Source organism: Lepidochelys olivacea (assembly GCF_965140295.1).
Source record: "Lepidochelys olivacea isolate rLepOli2 genome assembly, chromosome: 20".
In the NCBI taxonomy this organism is placed as follows: Eukaryota; Metazoa; Chordata; order Testudines; family Cheloniidae; genus Lepidochelys; species Lepidochelys olivacea.
In genome coordinates, this window is record NC_140430.1 from 19508277 (window position 1) to 19521579 (window position 13303).

General features: G+C 56.4%; 1 protein-coding gene across 3 annotated transcripts in view; it reads right to left on the reverse strand.

Annotated features, from left to right (window-relative positions):
* Positions 1-654: 654 nt before the first annotated feature.
* The window catches only part of CACNA1A (calcium voltage-gated channel subunit alpha1 A), a 179965-nt gene continuing 167316 nt past the window's right edge, over positions 655-13303 (reverse strand). For 2 of the 3 annotated variants that reach the window (XM_084610175.1, XM_084610176.1), the window contains exons 38-40: positions 9209-9404; positions 7794-8041; positions 657-1482 (exon numbers count right to left, since the gene is read on the reverse strand). In XM_084610175.1, coding sequence (XP_084466301.1) covers positions 853-1482; positions 7794-8041; positions 9209-9404 — 1074 coding nt within the window. In that variant the 3' untranslated portion in view covers positions 657-852. Of the gene's footprint in view, positions 1483-7793; positions 8042-9208; positions 9405-13303 lie in introns of all 3 variants that reach the window. The other variant, XM_084610174.1, reaches the window with a different exon arrangement.

A 13303-nucleotide genomic window follows, 5' to 3' on the forward strand; every position in this document is an offset into this window, starting at 1 on the left:
TTCTCATTTTTGTGTGTGTGGGGGTTTCTGTTTGTTTATCTCTGCAGGCAGTAATAATTAGGGTTTGGTATAACCAGCAAGCACTCCTTTGTGTGTGTGTGTGTGTGTGTGTGTGTCGGGGTTGTGCACGTGCGTGTCCTTCAAAATGGCAGGCCACAAACTTTACTTGTTTTGAAGTTAACCAGGTAAGTCGAGATGATAAAACTCATCAATAGAAGTTCAGAAAAAAATACTTTTGTCTTTTTCCCCCCTCCTTTTTACTGATATATTTTTTTTTTGTCGAGATTTGTTGCTGTTGTTATTTCTGGTGTGGAATTTTTGTCAAAACTTCTTTGTTGAGGGTGGAGGGTCACATCCAAGCACATCCCCCCCCTCCCCACCCTGCCATGCCAAGTACCCGAGGAAAACCGGTCTGCTGTCTCAGGGCCACAGACAGATGCTGCATGTGGGAGAGGCTACCTGAGGGCATTTTGCATGGATTGTAGTCTCTTCTCCCGTTTTTTTAAAATCCTCTTTAGATTCTGAAGAACTGGGTGGTTTCCCCCCCCCCCCCCGAACCACCACACACAACTTGATCTGTAAAAGATAAACATGCTCTGGTCCCTAGATCCCTTGTCCTCCCCCATCCCAAAACCCTGTCCCCCACCCCACCCCGAGAAAACCCCTCCAACCAAAGTTACTTCCCTCTCTGCAATTTGAGCACTCTCTCTCAGACACCTCCCCATAGGGCAGATTGTTGTGATTTCCATGTTCTTTTCCTCCCCCCGCCCCCCCACCCATCTGGTAATGTCGTCTCTGTCCAGTGTGTGTGTGTGTTGCAAGTGTGCGTGTGTGTGTCAAACCGCTTCCAGGTTAGCAGCAGTCATCTTCGTCAGTTTCGCTAGAGGGTTCATGCAGTCCTTGGCGGGAGCGTGGCTTGGCTGCTCCATGGGAGTGGTAATATCCGTTAGGAAGTCGCCGCCCAGGCCTGGAGGGTGAAGAGCCGCCTCCCGCCCGGGAAGTCCTGGGCGAACGCCCTGAGCTGCTGACGTGCGTGGTCTCGTAGGAGAAGGCTTCCTTGCTGGGGGGTGCGGCGGAGTCCGGACTCCGGTAATAACCGCCACGACGGGGTCCCGGGTGCGGCTCGGAGACGTGGGGTACCGACCACCGGCTGCTGGCGTGGCGGTAGGCTCGGGGCGAATCGTTCCGCGGCGGGACCGTGTGTCTCTCCATGGCGGGCGATCTGCCGGGCCGCTCCGCCACCTGGGGGTCGGCGGGGAGCGAGGGGTATCGTCTCGGCGCGGGGGTGGATATCCTGCTGGGGTGATGCACTGACTGCGGCTGCTGCTGGGGGCCTGCACTGATGACCTTACGGACCACAGGGGAATAGGACACGTGTGGCCGGGGTGTCGGAGGGGTCTGTGGGAGCTGGCGGCGTCCTCGCCTTGGGGTACTGGTGCCGGATGTTGAAAGGACTGGACTGCCACTTACGGGACTACTGCCCTACATGAAAATTGAAACAAAGGAAATCAAAAAGAAAATATACAAGGAAAATTAACCAAGAAGAGACAGAAAGGGAAGGGGGGTTGGGAGGGGCAGGGAAGGTGACACAGAAACGAGGACGAGAAAAGAAGGTAGGGGATTTGGGGGTGAAGGAACCAAAGAAGGGGGGGAAATAATGGAGGGGGGAGAAGAAAAAGCAACAGCCACGGAAGGGAGGACGGGAAGAGGGGGATCGAGAGACCAACGGAGGAGAAGAAAAGAAACCAAAAGAGAAAACAAACAAAAGAAGGGGGAAAAAAAGTGAGAAGAGAAATGAGAAATGGAGTTTTTGTAAGTTTTGGGGTTTTTAAAAAGTAGCAGAAAACTTCTAAAAATTACTCACACGCTTCGAAAGCAAGAGAGGAAAGGGTTAAAAGCGAGAGAGAGAGAGAGAGAGAGAGAGAGAGAGAGAGAGAGAGAGAGAACGAACCCGCAGGGCCTGCAGAGCATGAATTGTTCTGTGCGTTACCAAAGGTGATTCCAAAAGGAACTCAAAAGAAAATAAACAGCTGGAGTTGAAAAAAAATAGGGGTGAGGGAGGGTGGGGTGGGGAAACTGGGGTGGAAAGGGCGAGGGGGCGTCCGGCAAGGAAAGAGGAGGGGAGAGCACTGGGTCTGGAGAAGTTTGGAACAGAGCGGACCCCATTGGGAGAACCAGTGTGTGCGGCTTGCCTACAGCCGCAGGGCTTCGCGAGTGAGAGCTGCTTGCTGGTGGGTGTCTGCTGTTGGCTGGAAGGTCCACGGACCGGGGTACTTACCCGCTGCAGAGTGAGGTGATGTCCCCAGAATCGGAGCCGCGGGAGGAGGGCCAGTAGCCGACAATGGAATCACCTGCCCAGGAGGACATCCTTTGCTGGCCCCAGCAGTCAGGCGGTGATTGGCTCATGCCCTGAAGCAGAAGGGCCTTTATCTTTTATACATCCTTCACCCTCTGGAACCTGAAGCTATGTCTACACTACAGCCTAGGTCGGCACAGCTTCACTTGCTCAGGGGTGTGACTATTCTACCCCCCGAGCGTGCTCTGTCGGCGGGGGGAAGGGGGCATCATTTCTGCCACACGTAGAGGTGGGTTTTGTGTGCTCTCCTGTCGGCACAGTGCGTCGTCACCAGACGTGCTGCAGAAATGCAGCTCCACCCAGGCCGCTGCGCGTGTAGACGTGGCCTCGGTGCGGATGTTGTTATCACCTGTTCGTGCCCCACTGGCCTGGCTCGACTGGCTTCCGCAAGGCAAAGGCGTGTGGGTGAGGGGTTTGGCTGAGCAACAGCAAAGAAGAAAGGGCAAAGGGGCGGCTCCGAGTTGTCCTGAATTTCTCCACTCTTCGTGCTTCCCACACAGATCCTCTCCCGCTCTCGCACGGGCGGATCCTGCCAGCCTTTGGGGAAGCTGGGATCCGGACCTGCCACGTTGCCAATGCTTGGGCCTCTCTGACACCCTCTAGAAGGCGAGAGAGAAGGACAGTCCAGTGGACGAGACACTGGTGCCCTCTTACAGGCTCTGCTCAGGCCACCACAGTCTTGCTGCTCCACCAGGCAGAGTGACTCATTCAGGGTGAGTCCTCTCCTGCTCAAATCCGGTTTGTGTCTCTCCAACTGTCTCAGACTAGTGGGGCAAGCTCCATCCTGGTTTAGGAATGGGCTGCCCTCGTCTGCACTGGGGAAAAGAGGAGCGGTCCTGTGCCTGACAGGCCTTGCCGGACTGAGCATGTATTTGGGGGAAGTGCGAAGAGCAGGAGAAACAGCTGGAAATCCAGCTCAGCTGGGGAAAGGAATCTGGCAACAGGCTGTAGAATTAGCTTGTCTGCAACAGTGGATTGGACACAAAAGCCTGACACGTGCAGAGGTCGTGGCCAAAGCAATGCAGGGCAAACACGTGGGAAGCTGTTGAAGATTGATGGGAAGCCCTTGGTTGGTTGTCCCAGGTCTAGCTGTGGTCAACAAAGTCAGAGAACCACATGAAAACCACAGGCTCTAGGTTTAGCTCCAAGCTCGACAGACTCTGGACGTTCGTGGTCCCTCCAGCTCTGGCAAAATGTGACTTCCGGGCTGCTCTGGTTCTTAAAAGATTTGATCCCTGGCTAGTTCTCATCCTAGGAAGTGGGTAGGAATGTCTCCCCAACGAGAACCTCTGTCTGCTTCACACTGGCCTCCTCAGGACCAGGTCCATTCTCAGTGTGACCAGGGTGGACTCACACCCATCTCACTCCCCTGGAGTCAGTCTGGGTTTACACCTATCAGAACCCTGACGACCCAAGAGTCCTGCATCAATGGCCACCAGATCTGCCAGGGCACCTTTGACAGATGGAAACAGCTTCCAGCAGGATTTCTCTGGAGAGGATCCCCAAACCAAGGGGATGGGACAGGAAAGCAGCGAGTTAGCCTGAACCCCACTGCCTCCACTCCGCTCAGAATGAGAGGTTACCTGGAAACGCTACAGCAGGTCAGTAGGCGTTGACCCAGGAGAGTGGGCGTAAGCAATGGTGGCGAAGCTCCTTTGTGATGTTCCGTGTGTGAGTAGAGACAGGCAGCTCTGAGCAGATCCAGGATTTCCTCTGAGGTTGTTCCACATTTTTCAGCTCTAAGGAGGGCAGAGCATGGGTCCTCCTGCTCCAAAAGCCAGGCTCCTAAAGGAGACTCCCCCCTCAACCATATAGGGGAGGTGACACACAGCTCAGCTGCTCCAATAATCCGCTAGGGGGCAAGGGTTCATACGCAGGCTAGCCCCTGGGGAAGTGCTGTATCTGGCTCTCTCTGGCTAGCCCCTATGTTCAGATGCCTCTATACAAGTGCCCTGGATCGGAAAAAAGAAGCAGGCCGGATGCCTTGATCCAGCAAGGCGCCTGGGGTCTGATTCTCCTCGGCCCACTGCAGCTCCACAGTGCTCGAGGGCTGTCACAGGGGCCTGGGGAACAGACAGAGCCTGGGGGCCCTGTGTTAGCTCTCAGCAGAGATAATGTGATGGGGCTGAACTGTCTGTGTGCTGCGTATCCACCCGCACTTACACATGCCATGTATGTTCCCAGGTCTATGCGGATGCCGTCTGTGCCCGTGTTTGCACTTGCGTGTGCCACACATGTGCCTGAATATCCGTGTGCTTTCTGCCGTGCCATGCACGTGTCAGTGTCTGCCAGGTGTGTGTCCCGCATGGCTATGCGTCTGCATGAGTGTGCCCTGAGCGTGCCCACTGGATGGATGGATGACACACATGTGCCGTACCCATATCTGCATATGCTATGTATGTGCCCAGCTGTACATATATGCCATGCGTGTGGGTGCAGGTGCACTACCTGTGTTCCCACATCTCGGGGGGTGTCAGGTGTGTGCCTGTGAGCAGGTATCCTGTGTGTGCCTGTGACTCTGGTCATGTGCCACACAGGTGCCCATAGCTATGCATGTGCCACGTGTGTTCCTGGAGCTCCCTGTGTGTGACATCTCTGTCCATAGCCCTGGGTGTGTCACGCATGGGCCTGGAGCTCCGTGTGCGTGGGCCAGCCATGGCCTGGAGCTCCGTGTGCGTGGGCCCGGCATGGGCCTGGAGCTCCGTGTGCGTGGGCCAGGCATGGGCCCGGAGCTCCGTGTGCGTGGGCCAGACATGGGCCCGTAGCTCCGTGTGCGTGGGCCAGGCATGGGCCCGGAGCTCCGTGCGTGTGGGCCCGGCATGGGCCTGGAGCTCCGTGTGTGTGTGCCCGGCATGGGCCCGGAGCTCCGTGCGTGTGGGCCCGGCATGGGCCTGGAGCTCCGTGTGCGTGGGCCAGGCATGGGCCCGGAGCTCCGTGTGTGTGGGCCCGGCATGGGCCTGGAGCTCCGTGTGTGTGACATCTCTGTCCATAGCCCTGGGTGTGTCACGCATGGGCCCGTAGCTCCGTGTGCGTGGGCCAGGCATGGGCCCGGAGCTCCGTGTGCCAGACATGGGCCCGTAGCTCCGTGTGCGTATGCCAGGCATGGGCCTGGAGCTCCGTGTGTGTGACATCTCTGTCCATAGCCCTGGGTGTGTCACGCATGGGCCCGTAGCTCCGTGCGTGTGGGCCCGGCATGGCCTGGAGCTCCGTGTGCGTGGGCCAGGCATGGCCTGTAGCTCCGTGTGCGTGGGCCAGGCATGTGGATCTGGTTTAGGAGCAGCTTCATTCCAAACTTTCCAGAGTCACAAACCCCAGAGGCACCAGTGGCCACCAGCATTAGCAACAAAGGGTTCACACCACAGACACTGGATGGCCGGTGGTTTTTGGGTCTCTGCTCACCAACCATCTTACCTGTGCCTGCCCCTTGCCGTGACAGCCAAGCCAAACACAATGAACACAGAAATAAAGATGGGACTCAAGGCCTGTCAGCATGGTGCTCCCGAGAAACAAGCGGGGAAGACCAATGGCTTGGGGAGAGGGGAGTGAGGGGTGAAAATAACCGAAATAAAGGGCTTGAAGAGAGTTCAAAGCAGTTGTCATTGTCCAAGTGACAGGCAGCACCTCCTCAAGGCCCCCCCACCCTGAGCAGCCTCCCAACCCCCCGCCCAGCTGGTGGTGGCAGCATGAGTCACAGCCAAGAACACAGGGGTGTGGGGGGCACATGGCTCAGCTACATCATCCTATCCCTCTTTCGCTCATCCCGGTGTCAATCAGGTGAGGGGGTGCAGTTAGATGGATGTAAATGAGCGGGGCCCAGTTCTGATCCTCATGTCGGCGTCGCAGCAAGGGTGAGGGGAAGGGAAAATGCCCCCACTCGGGATTGCAGTGTTTCACCCCATGGTGCACAAGCAGGAGGCCGCGGGAGGCTAGGTTTTGCTCTTGGCTATGCCAGTGTAAATCTGGAGTCACTCCACCCACTTCAGTGGATTTACCCTGGTGTGTAAGTGAGCTCAGAATGGGGCCCACTGACTTCCGACTCTTGGCAGTTTTACCTGATGGTCCCTTTAAATCCCCAGCTGTGACTCTTGCCCAGAGCTGCGATGGGCAGCCCATGGTTTTACCCTGGGTTATTGCCCGCGTTTTTCAGAGCACCCTCTGGTGGCTGAACTGCCCCAACTGCGCTGAGTGCCCCAGTGCCGGGCCCTAAATCTGAAAACTGGGTACTCCAGCTGCCAGGAGGAGCTTTTCCACCTCCAGCAGTCTCCCCCACTTCCTTTGGAGAGTTGGGGAGGGGTGTGTGTGTGGACAGGAGTGAAGCTTACTCTGGCTCTGATCCTCCTAGCATCCCCTGGGCCCTTTCCCCATTTCCCACACCACTCCAATGACACATGGACCCCTGGTGCTCCTGTCGATCTCACTCCAGCCTAAGGAGCTCCCCGGGGCAGTTTGTTAGACTCACTGCTCTTCCCCTGGCTCTAAGGAAGCAGGTGGCAGAGAGGGGACGGGATCTTTGGGTCCATCAGCTGCTGGGGGCGAATAAGGGGGAAAGCCCTTCTGGGCCATGCCTTCCTCTGGCGCTCTGGATCTGGGAGTCACTCAGTCTGTCTGTGACTGGGGACAGCCCCCCCCCCCCCCCCAGGACTGCCACTCAGGGATTGGCTGGCTGGGGCGTTATTTCAGTGGGGCTGATATTGTGGGATTCCCCTCCAGTCGGGGACAAGGGGATGCAGTGTCTGGCTGGGCTCCTGTTCCCCCAATAAATGCTCATGACGACGCCCTCATCCACAGGACGGACCCATAACTTCCCCGCACTCTTTGTCCCCACCACAGTCTCTGGTCCTTTAGACCAGGCAGCAGGGACTCCTGCTTTCTAGATGAAGAGGCCACTGGTCTGATCCCCCCTGACGGCCCCGCCACAGGCGGGGTTACAAAGTGGTGGCCTGTACAGGGAAACGGAATCTGTGCAGCCCTTTGATGTGTGGGCGGAGCTTCCCCATCCAGGGGGTGTGGCTAATTCTGGCTCATTGCCCCCCTCTAGTGGTTAGTGTGAAGGGGCATTTGTGTAGCTGAGAATTAGGCCCTATGAGTCTGTGGCTGCCTGGGAGGTTTGGGCTTTTAGATCCAGAGGCCAAGTGAGATAGAGCAGCTCCTCCACTCTGGCTCCCAGATCCCAGAGAACCAGCCCTTGCTGGATCTGCCCCAAGCTCCAGAGCTTGGGTTGGGATCAGCACCTGTGACAGATGTCTGGGTCGGTTCGGGCCTCCAACCTGCTCTGCTCCACCCTTGCTGAGATCCAGCAATGTTTGCTCAGCCTGCTGGACAACTGGAACTTGCTCCCCAAGGAGCGGGGAGCTCCAGGCTGGCTTTGCTTCACCCCCACTCCCCACCCCTGTGCCCATCCCTAGAGGTGAAGGGGGGAGTGGAAAGCCAGACCCACCTGCCTGTGGGGCATGTGCTCACGGCCCTCGCTGGGGGATCTGGACCAGCGCCTGTCTCTGGAGCGGGGCCGGCTGTGCTCGTGTCTCTCCTGCGAATAGCGCTCCTTGTCGGAGGAGGGGTGGGGATGCCGGTGATGGTGGTGATGGTGGTGATGCTTCCGGTCCTTGGGCCGTCCTCGCTCCTGGTCTCTTTCTTTGGGAGGTAGGTCGCCCGATGGCGTGGTCATGCTCAGGTCCGTGCCCAGCCCTGCCGTGGAGGGAGAGGGGGAGGCAGAGATTATTACGTTCCGGAAGACAGTTTGCCATCAATCCAGTTAGCATCTGTGGACAGGAAACACAACAGTCCTGTGGCACGTGGCGTGCAATTGCACTAGAGTCCGGTGGCCTGTTACTACCTGGACATTCGCACCATGCGCAATGGTATGATATCTCAGTACCTAGGGCTTACTCATACTGGTGTAAATCAGAAGTGACTCCAGGGAGGTCAATGGGCTGACCCTGGTATATAACTGGTGTAAGTGAGAGGAGAATCAGCCCATATAAACAAAATCTGATTTCAGTGGTGTTTACTCTGGATTTACATCAGCGTAGCAGATAGCAGACCCAATGGCATTTACTCCAGATTTACACCAGTGTAACAGAGATCAGGCCCAACAGAGCTTACTCTGGATTTACATCAAAGTAACAGAGATCACAGACTCTGACCCCGGTAAAACGACTGCAAAAAGGTTTGCCACTTGCCCACTGAAAGAGGCGGGAGGGTGGGGGGCGTAGTAGGACAGGCAGTTAACAGGAGGGGGCAGCACGCAGTGGGGTGCTCAAGGGCAGTGTTTTAGGTGTAGACAAGCCCTTGGGACCTCGATGACTATTCAGAAGGTAGCGGAAGCACTTGTGTGCGCTGAACTGGTCAGGAATGGCCAGGGGCCCAGGTGTCTTGGGAGATTTCTGCTGTTCCCTAGTGCTGGTCTGGCCAGAAATAAGAACCCGTATAGTCACCCCAATTAACCAGCCCTTCTTTATCCAAGGGTCTCCATGTGCTTCAATGAACTGGGCCTCTCAACCAGCCAGTGAGCTCCAAGCCAGACTCCCCTAACCCCAACCTCAGGGCAGCTGGCGAAGCGGATATAGAGCAGGACTGGCTGGCTCGGGGGTGTGTGTGTGTGTTGGGAAATGAGATATGGAGCTTTTCCCGTTTCAGCAGCACCAGCTGATTTACACTGGCTGCGGATATGGCTCCTGATCTCACTCACACCCAGGTTGCACTGGGTAACTCCATGGACTTTGCTTCTGCAGTCCACGGCCACTCGAGGGCACCAGCTCACATGCTCGGGCTAGTCTGACTCCCTCCATGGCAAGAGCAGAGTGGGACTAACACAGCCTACAGACCGGGCATCCCCCCCAACAGCCGCACCACCTGTGCCCCCGTCCGCGTAGCGGCTGAGCGAGCGCTCCGAGGCCCGGTGGCTCCATTCCCTCCGCCGCTCATGATGCCGCTGGTTCTCCTCGGGAACGACCCTCTCCAAGGAGTAGTCGTCCAGCCGGATGCCTTTGGAGCGCGAGTGGCCCAGCATGGAAGCCGAGCGCTTCATGGGGCTGGTGTCCGTGATCGTCTGCAAAGGAAACGACAGACCCAGACCCATAGATTTATGCGGCACTGCAGGGGGACGGGGAAGCCTGCGGGAAGGGGGAGGGGTACAGGGATGGCGTTACAAACAAATGCCGACTAATCCTATTGAAACTATCTATGCATCTGTCTGTCCCTCCACCCTCATGTCTTCGTCACTCTCTCTCCATCCCTGGAGCTAAGGAACCACAGAGACCTGCAGAGATCTATCCTTCCACTCAAAGGTCTATGGAGCCATCTGTCCACCCGTGGACCTATGACATTGCACCACTGGTTCTCCCTCATCCTAAGGGAGGCTGAATCACAGAATATCAGGGTTGGAAGGGACGTCAGGAGGCCATCTAGTCCAACCCCCTGCTCAAAGCAGGACCAACCCCAACTAAATCATCCCAGCCAGGGCTTTGTCAAGCCTGACCTTAAAAACTTCTAAGGATGGAGATTCCACCATCTCCCTAGGTAACCCATTCCAGTGCTTCACCACCCTCCTAGTGAAAAAGTTTTTCCTAATATCCAACCTAAACCTCCCCCACTGCAACTTGAGACCATTGCTCCTCATTCTGTCATCTGCTACCACTGGGAACAGTCTAGATCCATCCTCTTTGGAACCCCCTTTCAGGTAGTTGGAAGCAGCTATCAAATCCCCCCTCATTCTTCTCTTCCGCAGACGAAACAATCCCAGTTCCCTCAGCCTCTCCTAGTAAATCATGTGTTCCAGACCCCTAACCATTTTTGTTGCCCTCCGCTGGACGCTTTCCAATTTTTCCACATCCTTCTTGTAGTGTGGGGCCCAAAACTGGATACAGTACTCCAGATGAGTACCCTCCGTTCCCACTGAGCTCAGCACCTTGCAGGACTGGGCCCTAATCCAGGCCCCCAGACCTAGTCGAGGAAGGTCTAACACGATCCAATGGCTGGAAGTTGAAGCTAGGAAAATTCAGACTGGCAACAAGGCATTCATTTGTCATGGTGAGAGTAATTACTCACTGGAAGAATTCACCAAGGGTCATGGTGGCTTCTCCATCCCTGAGAATTTTTGAAATTAGAACTGGATGTGTTTCTAAAAGCACCGCTCTATGAATTCTTCAGCCTGAGTTATCCTGGGGGTCCGACTGGATGATCACAATGGTCCCTTCTGGCCTTGGCATCTACGACTCTATGAACACATCTTCGAAAGTCCTCATAGGTGGGATGGATGGGCTGCGGGAAGTGAGGGGGCCTCACCGCCATGGGGCCCTGGAGATTGAGGGGCTGCTTTGCCAGGCTCAGGAATGCCCCCTCCCTGGGCCCCTGGCCTGTGATGGCCACACCCACCCCTCAGTGTCATGTACTGTGCAGGGCTCGACTTGGCTCCTCTCCCAGGTGGATCAGTGGGTTGTCCCTTCCTGCAGGATGGACCCACCCATGAGCCTTCTGGGTTCTGGTGCTAGTTGTGGATCTCAGAGAGGGACCTATGACCCCAGGGTCCCAATTCCTGGGGCTCTTTGCCGCTTGGTATTGGGGACCTCAGCTGGGGAGCTAGCAGCTCTCAGTTCTAGGATCCTGTCATACTGGTGCTATGGGCTCATTACCTCTGTGAATCCTCTCCTGCATGAGGTTATTTGGGGGGTTGGGGAACCAATGCAGCACAGCTCCCTGGAGTCTATGCTGCCCCCAGCAGCAGGGCCTGGCAGGGGGGTGATCTGATCAGCATTGCGGGGCTGGGTGAGATAAGAGTTTGGTTTTCTCTTACGTTGAAGATCTCAAATTACCACTTGTGAATTAAACCTCACAGACACGCCCCCAACCCGCCCTGTTGGTAAGGACTGTTTTCCTCATTGTATGGAGGGGTAAACTGAGGCACAGGGAAAAGCGATGACTCACCCAAAAACCAACAGCAAATCTGTGGTAGAGCTGGAAATGGAACCCAGGAATCCTGTGATCTAACCACTACACCACACTTAAGTCAGACAGAGAACCCAGGAAGCCTGGCTCCCAATTAAGCTTTAACCATTAGATATTCTGTTCTTCTCAGCCTGCTATGGCTCATTAGGTTTCCCAGTCTAGGTGCCACTCTCCATAGCCAGGCAAACTGAGGGATTGTGTCTCCTGCTACTTGGGTTCCTTCCCGTGGGACGATCCTGTCCTGTCTATGGCTGGGATGGAGGTTGCTGTAAATGCCATGGGCAGGCCCGCAGGGAGCCCAGTCAAAGGCCTTTGCTGTCTGCAATGGCTCAGGCCGGTGAGATGGTTTGTGGCCACCTGGAGAGCCTGGGAAGCACAGCCCACAAAAATACCACATTCCCACCAACCGGGAGCCATCCTGTTCCTCTCCCCTGGTGAGGCCACCATGGCCGTCCAGCTGAGGGGCCCAAGCAGAGGTAGCATCAAGGGACTCAGTGGCCTCCAGTATGTCCGGGGGGCTCCACCACCCAGAGGGGATGTTGAACTGACCTCGACCACAACCCTCCTGGGAGTATCAGCTGTGCCCCTCCCCACAGCAGCAGGATCTATGGGTGAAGTGCCTCCAGAGACACACCATCGCCAGTGGCATCTACAGACGAAGAGCTTCCAGGTACACCCAGGAGACACCATCGCCAGTGGCATCTACAGGCGAAGAGCTTCCAGGTACACCCAGGAGACACCATCGCCAGTGGCATCTACAGGCAAAGAGCTTCCAGGTACACCCAGGAGACACCATCGCCAGTGGCGTCTACAGGCGAAGTGCCTCCAGAGACACCCAGGAGGCCTTATCATCTACACCCAAAGACCCTCCAGCAATGCTAGATGGAGCTGGTCAGGTGATGGGCCCCTGCAGCTCAGGGATACGATGGGGAAGAACCATGTCCTTAGAGCAGGGAGCTGAGAATCAGGCACATTGTACAGCAATCCCAGGGTCGATCTGTTCAAACCTGGGGGAGAGTAGGGGGGGATCAGTGCTACAGCATGGGAAGGAGAATCCCAGCACTGACGCCTCCGCTGCCCCTTCCCCTCTTCCCACACACAACCAGGATGGCTATTTCCATTCAAAAGAGCTATGGGACCACAAACCGGATTGCCCCATGGAGGAGCTCTGGCTGCCTCTCCCTGCTGTGGTGCAGAAGCATATACAGCAGACTGGGAGGCCCCTTCCTAGCACTAATTAAGCCTCACAAACACCCCCTGGGAGAGAGATCACAGTTACTGGAGGGTAAACTGAGGCACAGTGAGTGAGCTAGGAGTAGAATCCAGGAGTCATGAGTTCTAGTCCCCCTGATCTAGCCAAGAAACCCCACTCCTTCTTCCAGAGCTGGAATGGAACCCAGGAGTCCTGACTCCCAGCCCCCTGCTCTAACCACAAGACCCCACTCACCTCTTAGAGACAGGAACAGAACCCAGGAGTCCTGGCGCCCAGCCCCTGCCCTAACCACTGGACTCTCCTCTCCTCCCAGCACCAGGCACAGACCCCAGGTGTCCTGGCTCCCACCCCCTCTCTTTTAAACACTAGCTGCCTGTCTCCCTGTGTGACGAAGTAGGACTGTTCTTAATGGTTCCTCTGAATAGTGTGGGGGTGCCTCAGTTTCCCCTAGGCAGTTCCTAAGTCTCCAGGGGGTGGGGTAAGGGTGTATGATCATTGCAGAGCCCTAGAGGGCAGGTGTGTCCAGACCCCTGCCTAGGGGAAACTGAGGCACCCCCACACTATTCAGAGGAACCATTAAGAACAGTCCTACTTCGTCACACCTTGTCGCCTGCACTTTGTGTGTCATTGACCTCTGGGTAGAGAACACTCCCACTCCGGAGCATTTCACGCCTGCCTTGCACGCACTGCTCCGGCAGCTGGCAAAGCCCCACAGCCCCCCGGGGAGAACTCCCCCACCACATGCCCCGCGGGGGGGGGCTTTCCACCCCTGGTTGGGAGGACACAGAGAT